The following is a 12,953-nucleotide window of genomic DNA, read 5'->3' as shown; positions in this document are numbered from 1 at the left end:
CTGTCGAGAAAAACATCCGCCTTCTCTAACTGTGTTGACACAATAAGAAAAATGGTCGCTTTTCTTAAACGTTTAGCACTGTCTGAAGCAAATGGAACCTGTTTTCAAATCAAGAGGAAATTCAGTCAATCAAACTTGTTTTTCACGACGATATCGGATTTCCCGAGGTGTAAAGTAACAGCTGGTGGTTAAAGGTTTTATGGATGTCCAGCAGGATTCCACTGATAATTTTTGCCGCACTTGAACGTGAGCTGTCAGAAGTGACGACTAAAGAAGAAGAGTGCAAACAGTTCAAAGGACGCTGCATATCATTGACAGTATGTATGCAGCACGGGTTTATCAGTATCCACACTCTTTGCCATGTCATGGACTCAAGACATATTCAAGAATGTGCTGCCGTAGACGTTGTGGGCGTGATGTGTGCTAATGGTTCCCATATTTACATATCGTTGCCAAGAGGAGGAATGCACAATGAACATGACATGAAACAATCAGACTTTGGGAAAGTCCTTGGGTCTGGCTCATTGTTCCACATAGCAAATTTGGGATTTTTCCACGGCGGTTGTCCGTTGGCTTTCATGCGCACCTTGTCCGCAGCGGTCGTGATAACCGCTAGAGTCTGCCAGATTTTTCCGATAACCAATAATCCTCTTCGTATCAGTGAACATGTGTTTGCATTGAAGTACCAGTATCTGAAAACAACAAGTTCCATATTCCAGCTCGTAATCAACACGCGGAAGTTGAATACATTTTCTGAATAGCAAGATCATTGAGTCACCTAATGATATGTAATGATCGATGAAAATTGTTTGTGCTAGTTTTAAAAATCAATGTCAATTCCGGGTCAATCCCATTTTAATGCTAATTGTTTCTTTGTCACATAATTCAACGCACTATGATAAACGGCTCCTTTCAACATGCCACCCATTTCGCAAGGAAGCTAAATTATTTGACTTAGCCTTCGTTTCACGCGGCAAATGAACTAGTTCAAATGATGGTGTCATTAAAGCTTAAAGACTTACTGTTCTTCCAAACTATATCTTTGTTATTACCTTTATGACCGTAAAGATAATCCCAACTGTACGCCCTCGGTTCGCTTTGTGTTCCATGTATATCCAGCACCCAGGACCAGTATAAGGGCGGCAATACCTTGGCCGAAACCAACAGTTAATTAACGACGTCTTCGGTTTTCAATTGTGTCTCGTTTGTTCTTTACTGCGATGGAAGAAAACCCTTCGTCCAACGTTGCAACTCCGTCCGCTAGCAGACAAAATACTTCCAGCAGGTGTCATACCGTTAATTTCCATTGTTTGTTTTGAAATAAATAAATTCGTGTTTCAATGCATCAGGATCACCATACATCTCGATGTAGCCAACCTGGAGGAGAAAAGCCACCTTCGTAACAGTGTGAGGACAACGAGGACTTTGCAAGAGCATCTGGATCGCGAAACATTGCCTTCCTCAGATAATTATCATCCCCATTTTTTGAAGATTGGATCGCGTGCAACCCTTGATGAACTTCATCTTGGACACGTCTGTGATCAAAAGGTACTTGTGCTACATACCGTTTATTGTTATAAAGGAGATAAAAACAGGTTATTGAACTAGGTATAAGTTATAGACTTTTTAGAGTTTGTTTGTTTATTTTAGTGCTAATTACTATTTCCTTTTGTTTTGTGAACTATCTGTTACACCACTATCACGTATATGTAAATCACCTAGAGAAAGCTTTTGTTCACAAAGTTGATGTTAGATGAGGATTATGTTGAATGATTGAAAAGTAAACAATAGCCAGGTGTTACAATGGTAATACAATGTGCAAAATTTTTTTGTGACGAGGCTATAACAGCAGCAAGAATCATGCATATAATTATCTTTAATATAAAAACGTTTTTTTTTCATCCGTCCAAGCCAGTTGTTCAATTGTTTCACGCGCCAGTTTAGCACCTTGCTTCATACAGTTTTACAGATAAACAGGTGATAAATAATATTTCATTACGCAATGTGGTTCATTTTATTACACAGGATACGAATATGCGTAAATAAAAAAGAACGCTTGATTTTCCCTTCCAAATACCTTTCCTTGTGAATAACTAAAGAATTTCCAGACGTGGTATAAGTCAAGTGCATATACCTTTGATCGGGACTGCTATATCATTTTATCACGCGATGTTTACCATGTCTTATTTACATACAACGCCTTGTTGTCTACACCGTTGTTTGTTTTACAACGTTGGAAATCCTAAGATTTTTGGTCAGATTTGCCTAGTAGCAATCCAATGCGATGAAGTCATCTCCGTACACGTTGATTGACAACCACATTTATGTCATGTTTTTTTTTATTCAAATGCATTTACAAAGCCAATGAAATCCGAATAAGATCCAATAAGAAATTGTAATTTATTGCCATTTATTATAGAATGAAGAGGCGGCACAGGAGACGGTAGCTGGAGGTGTGAAATTTGGTTGGGTTCAAGGTGTGCTCGTCCGATGTTTGCTAAACATCTGGGGTGTTATGCTTTTCCTTCGCTTGTCTTGGGTTGTGGGACAAGCGGGCATCGGTGAAGCTATTCTAGTTGTCTTGCTGGCCACAGCTGTCACGATTATGACGACCCTGTCCATGTCGGCCGTCAGTACTAACGGCCAAATTAAAGGGGGAGGAACGTATTTCATGATTTCGCGTTCCCTTGGTCCGGAATTTGGAGCAGCCATTGGCATCATCTTTGCTTTAGCTAACGCTATGGCCGTCGCACTTCACACGGTTGGTTTCTGCGAAGCGCTTTCTGACATGCTCAAAGAGTACTGGGCAATCCAGATTGTTGATGGAGGACTCAATGATATCAGAATCATTGGTTCTGTTACCCTTGTTGTTCTGGGCCTCATCGTTGGCATTGGAATGGAATGGGAGGCTAAGGTAATTTATTTGACGTATTAATCCGGCTTGATTAATTATAAAATTGTTTTATTTTGACAGGCCCAATTGTTATTTATGGGAATTTTAGTCGTCGCTTTAACCAATTTTGTTGTGGGAAGCATCATAGGTCCCTCCACAGTCGACGAGTTGGCTAAAGGCTTCGTCGGTTACGAACGTACGTAGTACTTGATATTACAAGAGGTTAATGTCTTTAACTCGCTTTGCTTTATTTTAGTGGAATTAGCGACGACTAATTTTTATTCCGATTATCGCGTCTCAAACGGATTGCAACAGAATTTCTTCTCCGTTTTCGCAATCTTTTTCCCAGCTGCAACTGGCATTTTAGCTGGCGCAAACATCTCGGGTGATTTGAAGGTAACTATAGCTAAGAATAAAAGAATGCGTTATTTACTTCATCTTTCTCAACCACAGAATCCTTCGAGAGCTATTCCTATCGGCACTTTGCTGGCCATCGTCATCACATCGTTTTCGTACATCTTGTTTGCCATTATTGCGGGCGTTACCGTTATGCGGGACGCTACGGGAGACCCGGCTAATTACACCGATAATGGAACAGTAAGTGATTACATGGCAGTCTGCCTCGGCCAGGAATGCGAGTGGGGATTGCAGAACAGTTACCAAGTCATGACTTTGGTATCGGCATTCGGCCCGCTCAATTACGCCGGTTGCTTTGCTGCAACCCTCAGTTCGGCTCTGGCCTGCTTCGTTTCTGCTCCTAAAATCTTTCAGGCCTTATGCAATGATCGCATTTTTCCTTACCTGCACGTCTTCGGTAAAGGATATGGCAAAAATAACGAGCCTCTTCGTGCTTATGCTCTTGCCTTTCTCATCGCTTTGGCCTGCATTCTCATTGGTATTATTCAAAATGTTTTGACTAAACTATTTTTCAATATCTAACGTGCGCTTGCTTCGTACAGCCGATCTGAACACGATCGCTCCACTGATTACCAACTGTTACTTGGCGTCTTACGGACTAGTCAATTTATCCACCTTCCACGTCGACCTGTTCAAACCTGTTGGATGGCGTCCTACCTTTCGCTACTACAACAAATGGTTGAGCCTTTTAGGTTTTGCTCTCTCCTTAGCTGCCATGTTCTTGTGCAGTTGGCCCACAGCTCTCGTGACGTCCGCGTTAGTCTTCACATTCTTCCTCGTAGTTAAATATCGGAAACCAGGTTAGTGAATTCAGCCATGTAGTCTGCGGATCTGATAAGTAACGCGTCTTTTAATGTTCCAGATGTCAACTGGGGCTCGTCGACACAGGTGCAAATTTACAAGGCAGCGTTAAGCAATGTGCAACAGTACAGCAACACCGACGAACACATCAAGACATACACGCCACAAATTCTTGTCATGACGGGACCACCAAACATGCGACCTTCCCTCGTCGATTTTGCCAAACTATTCTGCAAAAACAGTTCGCTTATGGTGTGCGGTGACATCGTTCAGGTGTTTTATATTTTTCCATAACATCTATAGCAAGCAGATTGCATAATCGTAAGACTGTCTTCTTTAGGAGCGGCTGAGTCACAGCCAACGTTCAGAACGGACTAAGAAATCATTGCGATGGCTTCGTGCTCATAAAACCAAAGCCTTCTATTCAGTGGTGGACAGCTTTTCATTCCCAGTCGGAGTAAGAGCTTTATTACAAGCTACTGGAGTCGGAAAATTGAAACCGAACATCCTCTTGCTCGGCTATCAAAGCGAATGGCGCACCAGTAAAAATAGTGAAATAGACGACTATTGTGCAGCCGTCAAGTCAGTTCTTAATATTTTTGTGAAAAGGGGATTTCAATAACTTATTTTAATGAATCTACAGCACGGCTTTGGAGATGCATATTGGTGTGGCAGTGCTACGCGTACAAGAAGGACTCGATTTCACGGGCATTATTGGGGATTTCGATGTCAAGGCCCCTGATAACGGCAAACAAACAACGGAAGGAAACGACAATCCAGCATTTGATGATTCACCGGAAGTCAACATTGCCTCAGTATTCACTGCCTTCGGTATGTATTTCGATTTAAACAGATATGTTATTTTTTTTAAATAACAACCATCATAAGAAAACGTGTGTTTGCAGATGATATTAACAATATCGATGGAGAAGTGACAACAGCCTCGGCTGATGATTATCTGAAAAGTAAGCAAAACGGTGAGGGCGCAGTTGCTGCTAAGAAGATGAAACACTTGAAGAAGTCTAGTGTTGTTTTTAAGTATTTTAAGCAATTACAGTGGTTCGTTAAGAAGAATATTAAAGTCTAACTTTTTACTGGAACTAAGGGATCCCCGTGGCAACGAGTTGTCTTCTGAAGTGCAACACAGCATCTGTCGTTTTCGTATGAAGCAAAAACGGGGCACTATCGATGTGTGGTGGCTCTACGATGACGGTGGCCTATCGATGTTACTACCCTACATCTTGACAACACGTTCCAATTGGGCTAAATCCAAGTTGCGTGTTTTCTGCTTGGCCGATGCCATTGAGGAGCAGAGCAGTAAGCGGAAAAGGTACGAACCAATCTGACAATATCTGAGATACAATCGCACATGTTTGTCTATTGGTAAAACAGCATGGAGCTTCTATTGAGAAAATTCCGTATATCCGTATCGGATGTCATTGTCGTTCCTGATTTGACGGATTTGCCTACTACCCAAACCAAGGTCTGGTTCGATGCCCTGACTAGGGATTTTGTCCGCAAAGATGATGATTCAAGCATCCCAGATTCCACGAGTATAAATATTTTAAAATGTCTTACAAGAGCTCGCTTTTTAAATGAGTCTTTTTATATTGTACAATTAGTGCCAACGATCAAAGAGTCGGAGCTGATTGCCCAAAAGCCCAAAACGTTTAACTTCATGAAACTAAGAGAATTGCTGCTGCAGTACTCAACTGACGCAAATCTCGTAGTAATGTAAGTTGTGTTTGATACAGAAGTGATGGTGACGAAATGTATGATTGTATTGTTTAACAGGACACTGCCCATATCGCAAAAGGAAGAGTTAGCGGTCCGCTTTACATGAGCTGGATAGAAATGTTGACGGCCAACATGCCACCGTTTCTTCTCGTCCGGGGCAACCAAACATCTGTCCTCACTTTTTATTCTTAAACCTATTTTTTTTTTTATATTCGTCGTATGCCACATTCATACCGTATTCGTTTTGCAACCACACAATTAGCCCAATTTTAATGATGGTTGTGGTATATCAGAAGTAAGGGAAGCAATTGCGGGAACGATAAGCCTTTAAAGGTTTAACCAAGATCCTGTTTGTTATTTTTTGAAAGTTATGAAAACAAAGCTTTGTGTATACCTCATGTCGCGTGCAAAAATGCTGGGTCACATGTTACGAAATAAAAATTTCCCCCATCGTGATACCCCGCAATGGCTTATCTCTTGTCCAAATCGTGTTTTGAGATCCCGTGAAAGTTCGAAACACGTTAATCGCAATTGAAGTGGAAAAAAAATCTGCATTTAAAGATTTAAAAGTAATTATGGTTTGGTAAACGCGAAGATTTTTGTTGATTCAAATCGCCTTGTTATTATGTCCAGTTAGAAAACGAAAAGGGAAAAACACTTTGCAATGTAAACAGTGATAACCGGGGTAAACGACATGGGGTTTTTTACGAACTTTGCCAGCTGGAAATCATAATAACTGCGTATCCGCATTCAGTAGGAGACATAAAGATAACAACATGAAACCGGCTGAACGACCCATGTGAAAATATAGTCAGACAAAGAAGATAAAAAATACTAAACATCTCCCAAAAAACCATTCTGATTGCGTTTTATGCAAAAACTATATAATTTACGTTGAAAATAATATTTTATTCGGAACCAGAATTAAAATTTGATTGTAATAAGCTGAAATTTAAAGTAATTTTTTAAGTAAATTTTTTTATAGAATTGTCGGGCGTACAAGGCCGAGCTTAAAAAGTCGGGCTTATTTCTATGAAATATTTATTTTTTCAAAATATAGATATAGCTTTGAAAATACATGACTTAAATTCAAAATTAAACGAGAATTCTGAACGTTGGCTTTGTTTTTCTGCCACACTTATAGTTTTTTAGTTATTTGAATTGAAAGTATCTCCCAAAAAAGCTATATAATTTACGTTAAAAATAATATTTTATTCGGAATCAGAATTAAAATTTGATTATAATAAGTTGAAATTTAAAGTAAATTTTTAAGTAAACTTTTTAATAGAAAAGTCGGGCGTACAAGGCCGAGCTTAAAAAGCCGGGCTTATGTCTATGAAATATTTATTTTTTCAAAAATATAGATGTAGCTTTTAAATTCAAAATTAAATGAGAATTCCGAATATTAACTTTGTTTTCATGTGACACTTGTAGCTTTTGAGTTATTCGACTTGAAAACGGCCACTCCTATGAACCACTTTGATTGCGTTTTATGCAAAAACTAAATAATGTGTGCTAAAAAAACATATTTTATTGGGAACCAGGGTTCAAATTTGGTTACAAGAGGTTGGATTCTACTGAATTTAAAATAATTTTTTGATACATTTTTTTCTGGAAAAGTCGGGCTTAAAAAATCGGGCTTAGAGTTGGTCTTATTTCGCATGTTTTTTGTAGGGGGCAAAGAGCTCGAATTCGATTTCTAAGTTGGTAGAGCCTTCATTCATTGTAGATTTTCACTTGATGGCGGTGCAGGATCTCCATGAAATTAGCCAAATAACCCATAATGCAGATTTGAACAATTGGCGTTAAAATACCAACCGATGATTTGATACTGTTTAATCGATTCGACCTCTTTTCATTATTAAAACAAAGCAATCTATCAAGGCCGAGGTAAGTGGGTCAAGACATATCGTACTCAGTATCTCTAAATGAACAGCATCTTTATGAAGGTTCAAAGATGATAATACAACACAATGTTGCTTACCTGAGAACTCTTCGACACTTAATTTGCGATAGCCGAAGTAAACGAAACAAGGTACAGCTCACTCAAATGCGAGGTGTATAGTCACATGCGATGAAAGAAATCAGCTGAAAAAATAAATTGTATCTGTTTGTATTTGATATAGCATTTATGGTCTTTGGTTTCATGCGTTTTGTTTTTTTCCATTTGATTTATCATCGAGTTTTCCCAATCGGAATCAAAGCTCAACATTGACGATCCTGCATCATGTGCTCGCGTATCTCAATTATTCGATTATTTACCTTTAGGGCTCGCAAATGATAATCTGAATATACATACCCACAACATAAATCACGTGCTTGATCAAACATTCAAGGCTTGGAGACACAGCTTATATAAAAGCCGTTGTGTGACAACATAAAACATTAGCTAAGCGCAGCTAGTTGGATAGGTATCCTTTTTCTCTACAATGGACGACATTGACTCGTGTTCAACAACGCAACCACCTGAAAACTCCGCAGGAAGCGTTCCACAACAATCTAACGGGTAATATCAAATGTTTGATTATCGTAAGGGAAAAAGTACTACTACTACACGTTCGTGTGTTTCATGTTAGAATCTCGATGTTCCTCGATGTGCCCCAGCTGGAAGAGAAAGCTCACTTGCGAAACAGTATCCGGAACACTAAGACCTTGCAAGATCATCTAAAGCGTGAAACATTGCCTTCAGCTGACAATTATCATCCACATTTTATGAAAATCGGGACCCGTGCAACACTTACCGAATTATATTTTGGCGAGCCCTACGATCTAAAGGTAATTACATAATTTATATTCTGTCCCACCCTGTACCTGAACCGCGCGACAATTAACATTAAATACTATAGCACGGAAAACAACTATTCATAATTATCAACAAGCTAGACTAGGCATTCCTATGTCTATATCAGTGAATGTCTGAGATTGTTTTTCCACCAAAATAGTTTGGGTTTTGTTCGTTGAGTATCATCTAGAAACAAAGGTAAAATCAGTTACTATATATCTGGTGATACAGCTTTGATTATCGGAGGATTTAACTAAGCTTACATCGATGAGTACCATAAAAGATTGGCGATAAGAATAGCATACATGCTATCTTCTTGTTATAAACTGTTGTTCGTGTTCTACGCGCCTAACAGTAAAAGAGATAAATCCTTGTCACAACTCGATATGTTTAATCTCTTCTGATTAAACGAAGCTCCAATAAGGTGCTGCTTTGTAACCAGGTTTCTTATTAGTTTAATATTTATCAAAAAAGTCCTAAAATTGAAGTTTCGTGGTATGATAATTGTTTCAGGAAGAGGATCATGGACCAGAAAAGGTTGCAGGTGGTGTGAAATTCGGCTGGATTCAGGGTGTTCTTATCAGATGTTTACTCAACATCTGGGGTGTGATGCTCTTTCTTCGCTTGTCTTGGGTTGTCGGGGAAGCAGGAATAGGACAAGCTATTCTAATCATTCTTCTGGCCACAGCAGTTACTTCTTTGACGACCTTATCCATGTCAGCCATCAGCACGAACGGCCAAATCAAAGGGGGAGGAACGTACTACATGATATCTCGTTCACTCGGTCCCGAATTTGGAGGAGCAATTGGAATCATCTTCGCTTTAGCCAACGCAATGGGTATCGCACTTCATACGGTTGGCTTCTGTGAAGCGCTTTCTGACATGCTCGAGGACTATTGGGGAGTTCAAATCGTTGATGGAGGACTTAACGATATCAGGATCATCGGGTGTATCACGCTTGTAGTTTTAGGCATGATCGTCAGCATCGGAATGGAATGGGAAGCTAAGGTGCGTATTCTTAGATAATTGTAGCTTCTGTTATGTGATGTTTGATATTCATTTTTCTGATTTTCTATGCTGGCAGGCCCAATTGTTATTTTTCTTGATCTTGATGTTCGCCTTGGCCAATTTTATTGTCGGAAGCATTTTAGGGCCTTCCGGGATTGACGAAGTATCCAAAGGTTTTGTGGGTTATAATGGTAAAGATATTTTCTGACGACTTCTGAAACGATTTCAAATGATTTTAAATTATTTATATTTTTTAGCTGAGATTATTACGACTAACTTCTATTCCGACTATCGTGTTTTTGATGGGTTCCAGCAAAACTTTTTTTCCGTTTTCGCCATTTTTTTTCCTGCTGCTACTGGTATCTTGGCTGGTGCAAACATCTCGGGTGATTTGAAGGTAACTAACCCCAGTGCACGTATACTAAAAACGTATTTACATCCTTCTTTTTCAAATTCTGATGAACGTAGAACCCTTCAAAAGCTATTCCTAGAGGAACTCTACTTGCCATTATATTGACATCAAGCTCGTACATTTTATTTGCCGTCATTGCTGGAGCTACGGTTCTTCGTGACGCTACCGGAAACCCGGCAAACTACACCGAAAATGACACCGTCAGCGACTACATGAATCTTTGCCTTGACGAGGATTGCGAGTGGGGACTGCAGAACAGTTACCAAGTCATGACTTTGGTATCGGCATTCGGACCCCTCAATTACCTCGGTTGCTTTGCTGCAACCCTCAGTTCGGCTTTGGCCTGCTTCGTTTCAGCTCCTAAAATCTTTCAGGCTTTATGCAACGATCGCATTTTTCCTTACCTGCATGTCTTCGGTAAAGGATACGGTAAAAATAACGAGCCTCTTCGTGCTTATGGACTTGCCTTTCTCATAGCTTTGATCTGCGTTCTCATTGGTATTATTCAAAATGGTTTGACTGAACTTTTTTGCAATATTAACGTGTGCTTACCTCCTACAGCCAATCTGAACACGATTGCTCCACTGATTACCAACTGTTACTTGGCGTCTTACGGACTAGTCAATTTATCCACCTTCCACGTCGACCTGTTCAAACCTGTCGGATGGCGTCCTACCTTTCGATACTACAACAAATGGTTGAGCCTCTTAGGTTTTGCTCTCTCTGTGGCGGCCATGTTCTTGTGTAGTTGGCCAACAGCTCTCGTGACATGTGCCTTAGTGTTCACCTTCTTTTTTATAGTCAGATACCGTAAACCAGGTAATGGATTTACTTGTACTGATTATTCTCTTTGATGTGGCATTGTTTCACGAGAACGCCTAATTTTTTCAGACGTCAACTGGGGTTCGTCGACACAGGTGCAGGTTTACAAAACGGCACTTACTAATGCTCAGCAATTTTGCAATATCGACGATCACACTAAGACTTACACGCCACAAATTCTTGTTATGACTGGGCTTCCCAACATGAGGCCCTCTCTCGTCGACTTTGCCTATCTTCTCTGTAAAAACAATTCATTGATGGTGTGTGGCGATGTCCTCAAGGTATTTATGTTTTGCCATTTCCAAGTTTCTGATTGTGTTCATGTTTTTATTCTGTCTAGGAGCGCCAAAGTCATAAGGATCGTTCGTATCGCATCAAAAAATCCTTGCACTGGCTTCGAGCCCACAAGACAAAGGCATTTTATTCACTGGTAGACAATTTATCGTTTGCCAACGGGGTAGGAGCCTTGTTACAGGCTACAGGAGTGGGAAAAATGAGACCCAACATCCTTTTGCTTGGCTATCAAAGCGAGTGGCGTACTAGCAACAACGAAGAGATTGAAAGCTATTTCGTCGCCATCAAGTTAGTTGACTAGCCTTTATTGATTGTTTAATTTAACTAAAACTCAAGCGTTGCTGTTTTTCTTATTTCGGTAGTACGGCTTTGGAAATGCACGTTGCCGTGGCCATTCTTCGCGTTCAAGAAGGACTCGATTACGAGGGAATTATTCGGGACTACGACATGAACAATTCCGCTAGCAAAAAAACAAATGGCGAAGGCGTTGACAATCCTTCATTTGCAGATTCACCTGACGGCAGTCTTTCTTCAAAACCATTCGGTAATAATATTATTTTAATGTTCTGTACTCAGTCTTCAGGGTTTCGTAACTTTCTTTTTACAGTAATTAGCGGAAGCATAGACACTGGGCTAACAGACGAGTCAGTGGAAAATAGGAAACCCCAACAGCCTAATGAAATATCTTTGTCTGGTGATGCCATTTCCGCTGCACAGAAAAAACATATGAAGAAAACACGAGTTATGTTCAAGTAAGTACAAACGAGTTGCTACGTTGATTTCAAAGTATCACTATAATTCACGTTGTGAAAACTCAGGGATCCTCAAGGAAACGAGTTGTCTCCTGATGTGCAAAACAGCATCTATCGTTTCCGTATGAGGCAAAAACGGGGCACCATCGATGTGTGGTGGCTCTACGATGACGGTGGACTATCTATGTTATTGCCCCACATATTGACAACACGTTCTACCTGGGCCGATTCCAAGTTACGCGTTTTCTGCCTGGCAGATGTCAATGAGGAGCAAAGCCACAAGAAAGAAAGGTACGATCGTTATCTATAAAACAACGTGTCAGACACATAAATTGTAAATATCTTTGATTTCGTTCAGCATGCGACTATTGTTGAGTAAATTCCGCATACTCGTTTCGGATGTGGTCGTGATTCCCGACTTAACAGAGACTCCCTCTACGCAAACGAAGGCCTGGTTCGACGCTCTGACGCACGAATTCGTACGTAAAGATGACGAGTCCAGCATGCAAAATTGCAATGGTAGTTATAAGTTCAGCATGTCTAAAGGATTCACTTGCTTTAATGTTTTCCTTTACCAACAATCAGCACCAGTCATCAAAGAGTCGGAGCTGATAGCTGAGAAGCCCAAAACCTTCAATTTCATGAGGTTGAGGGAGTTGCTGTTGCAGCATTCCACTCAGGCAAATCTCATTGTCATGTAAGTTGTTGCTTTGAAAGTTAAACATAAAACAAAAACAAATTGAGTAATTAAACTTTATTTCCTTACCAGGACGCTGCCGGTACCACAAAAAGGAACAGTTAGCGGCCCACTTTACATGAGTTGGTTGGAAACGCTGACAGCCAACATGCCACCTTTCCTCCTAGTCCGTGGCAACCACACATCTGTCCTCACTTTTTATTCTTGATCTATAAATATTTTAAAAATGAACTCATGTGTTTTCTTTTATATCTTTTAATGTGTTAAAAAGTTAGTTTCACTTACCTGTTGTACATTTTTCTTGGGCGTTCCAACAAATGCGCGATATAAAATTATTT

General features: G+C 40.0%; 2 protein-coding genes across 2 annotated transcripts; both read left to right on the top strand.

The window, feature by feature from the left end:
- The first annotated feature begins 1,160 nt into the window (after positions 1 to 1,160).
- On the top strand, positions 1,161 to 6,304 carry LOC130687009 (bumetanide-sensitive sodium-(potassium)-chloride cotransporter-like). Its single transcript, XM_057510168.2, is given in 16 exon segments — positions 1,161 to 1,285; positions 1,350 to 1,548; positions 2,420 to 2,914; positions 2,975 to 3,089; positions 3,150 to 3,289; positions 3,347 to 3,788; positions 3,853 to 4,110; positions 4,173 to 4,384; positions 4,452 to 4,693; positions 4,755 to 4,942; positions 5,017 to 5,149; positions 5,217 to 5,441; positions 5,504 to 5,664; positions 5,734 to 5,845; positions 5,906 to 5,916; positions 5,919 to 6,304. Coding segments are annotated over 16 exon segments (3,120 nt in total). The 5' UTR covers positions 1,161 to 1,220; the 3' UTR covers positions 6,041 to 6,304.
- A 1,921-nt stretch (positions 6,305 to 8,225) lies between these two features.
- LOC130687008 (bumetanide-sensitive sodium-(potassium)-chloride cotransporter-like) lies at positions 8,226 to 12,950 on the top strand. Its single transcript, XM_057510167.2, has 15 exons — positions 8,226 to 8,354; positions 8,425 to 8,623; positions 9,144 to 9,638; positions 9,715 to 9,829; positions 9,896 to 10,035; positions 10,107 to 10,548; positions 10,612 to 10,869; positions 10,942 to 11,153; positions 11,213 to 11,454; positions 11,529 to 11,710; positions 11,774 to 11,918; positions 11,985 to 12,209; positions 12,277 to 12,437; positions 12,504 to 12,615; positions 12,688 to 12,950. The coding sequence occupies exons 1-15, from the start codon at positions 8,278 to 8,280 to the stop codon at positions 12,821 to 12,823; spliced, it is 3,141 nt and encodes a 1,046-aa protein (XP_057366150.1). The 5' UTR covers positions 8,226 to 8,277; the 3' UTR covers positions 12,824 to 12,950.
- Positions 12,951 to 12,953: the final 3 nt, after the last annotated feature.

Source organism: Daphnia carinata, chromosome 2, assembly GCF_022539665.2.
Source record: "Daphnia carinata strain CSIRO-1 chromosome 2, CSIRO_AGI_Dcar_HiC_V3, whole genome shotgun sequence".
Lineage (NCBI taxonomy): Eukaryota > Metazoa > Arthropoda > Branchiopoda > Diplostraca > Daphniidae > Daphnia > Daphnia carinata.
Note: the sequence above shows the minus strand (reverse complement) of the source record. Positions and strands in the feature narration are given on the sequence as shown.

Excerpts from the sequence above, each read along its gene's own strand:
- LOC130687008 (XM_057510167.2), top strand. The coding sequence starts at position 8,278 with ATGGACGACATTGACTCGTGTTCAACAACGCAACCACCTGAAAACTCC. Across the intron at positions 9,830-9,895 it reads AGGTTTTGTGGGTTATAATG|CTGAGATTATTACGACTAAC; the intron begins GTAAAGATATTT and ends TATATTTTTTAG. Across the intron at positions 12,438-12,503 it reads CAGCATGCAAAATTGCAATG|CACCAGTCATCAAAGAGTCG; the intron begins GTAGTTATAAGT and ends ACCAACAATCAG.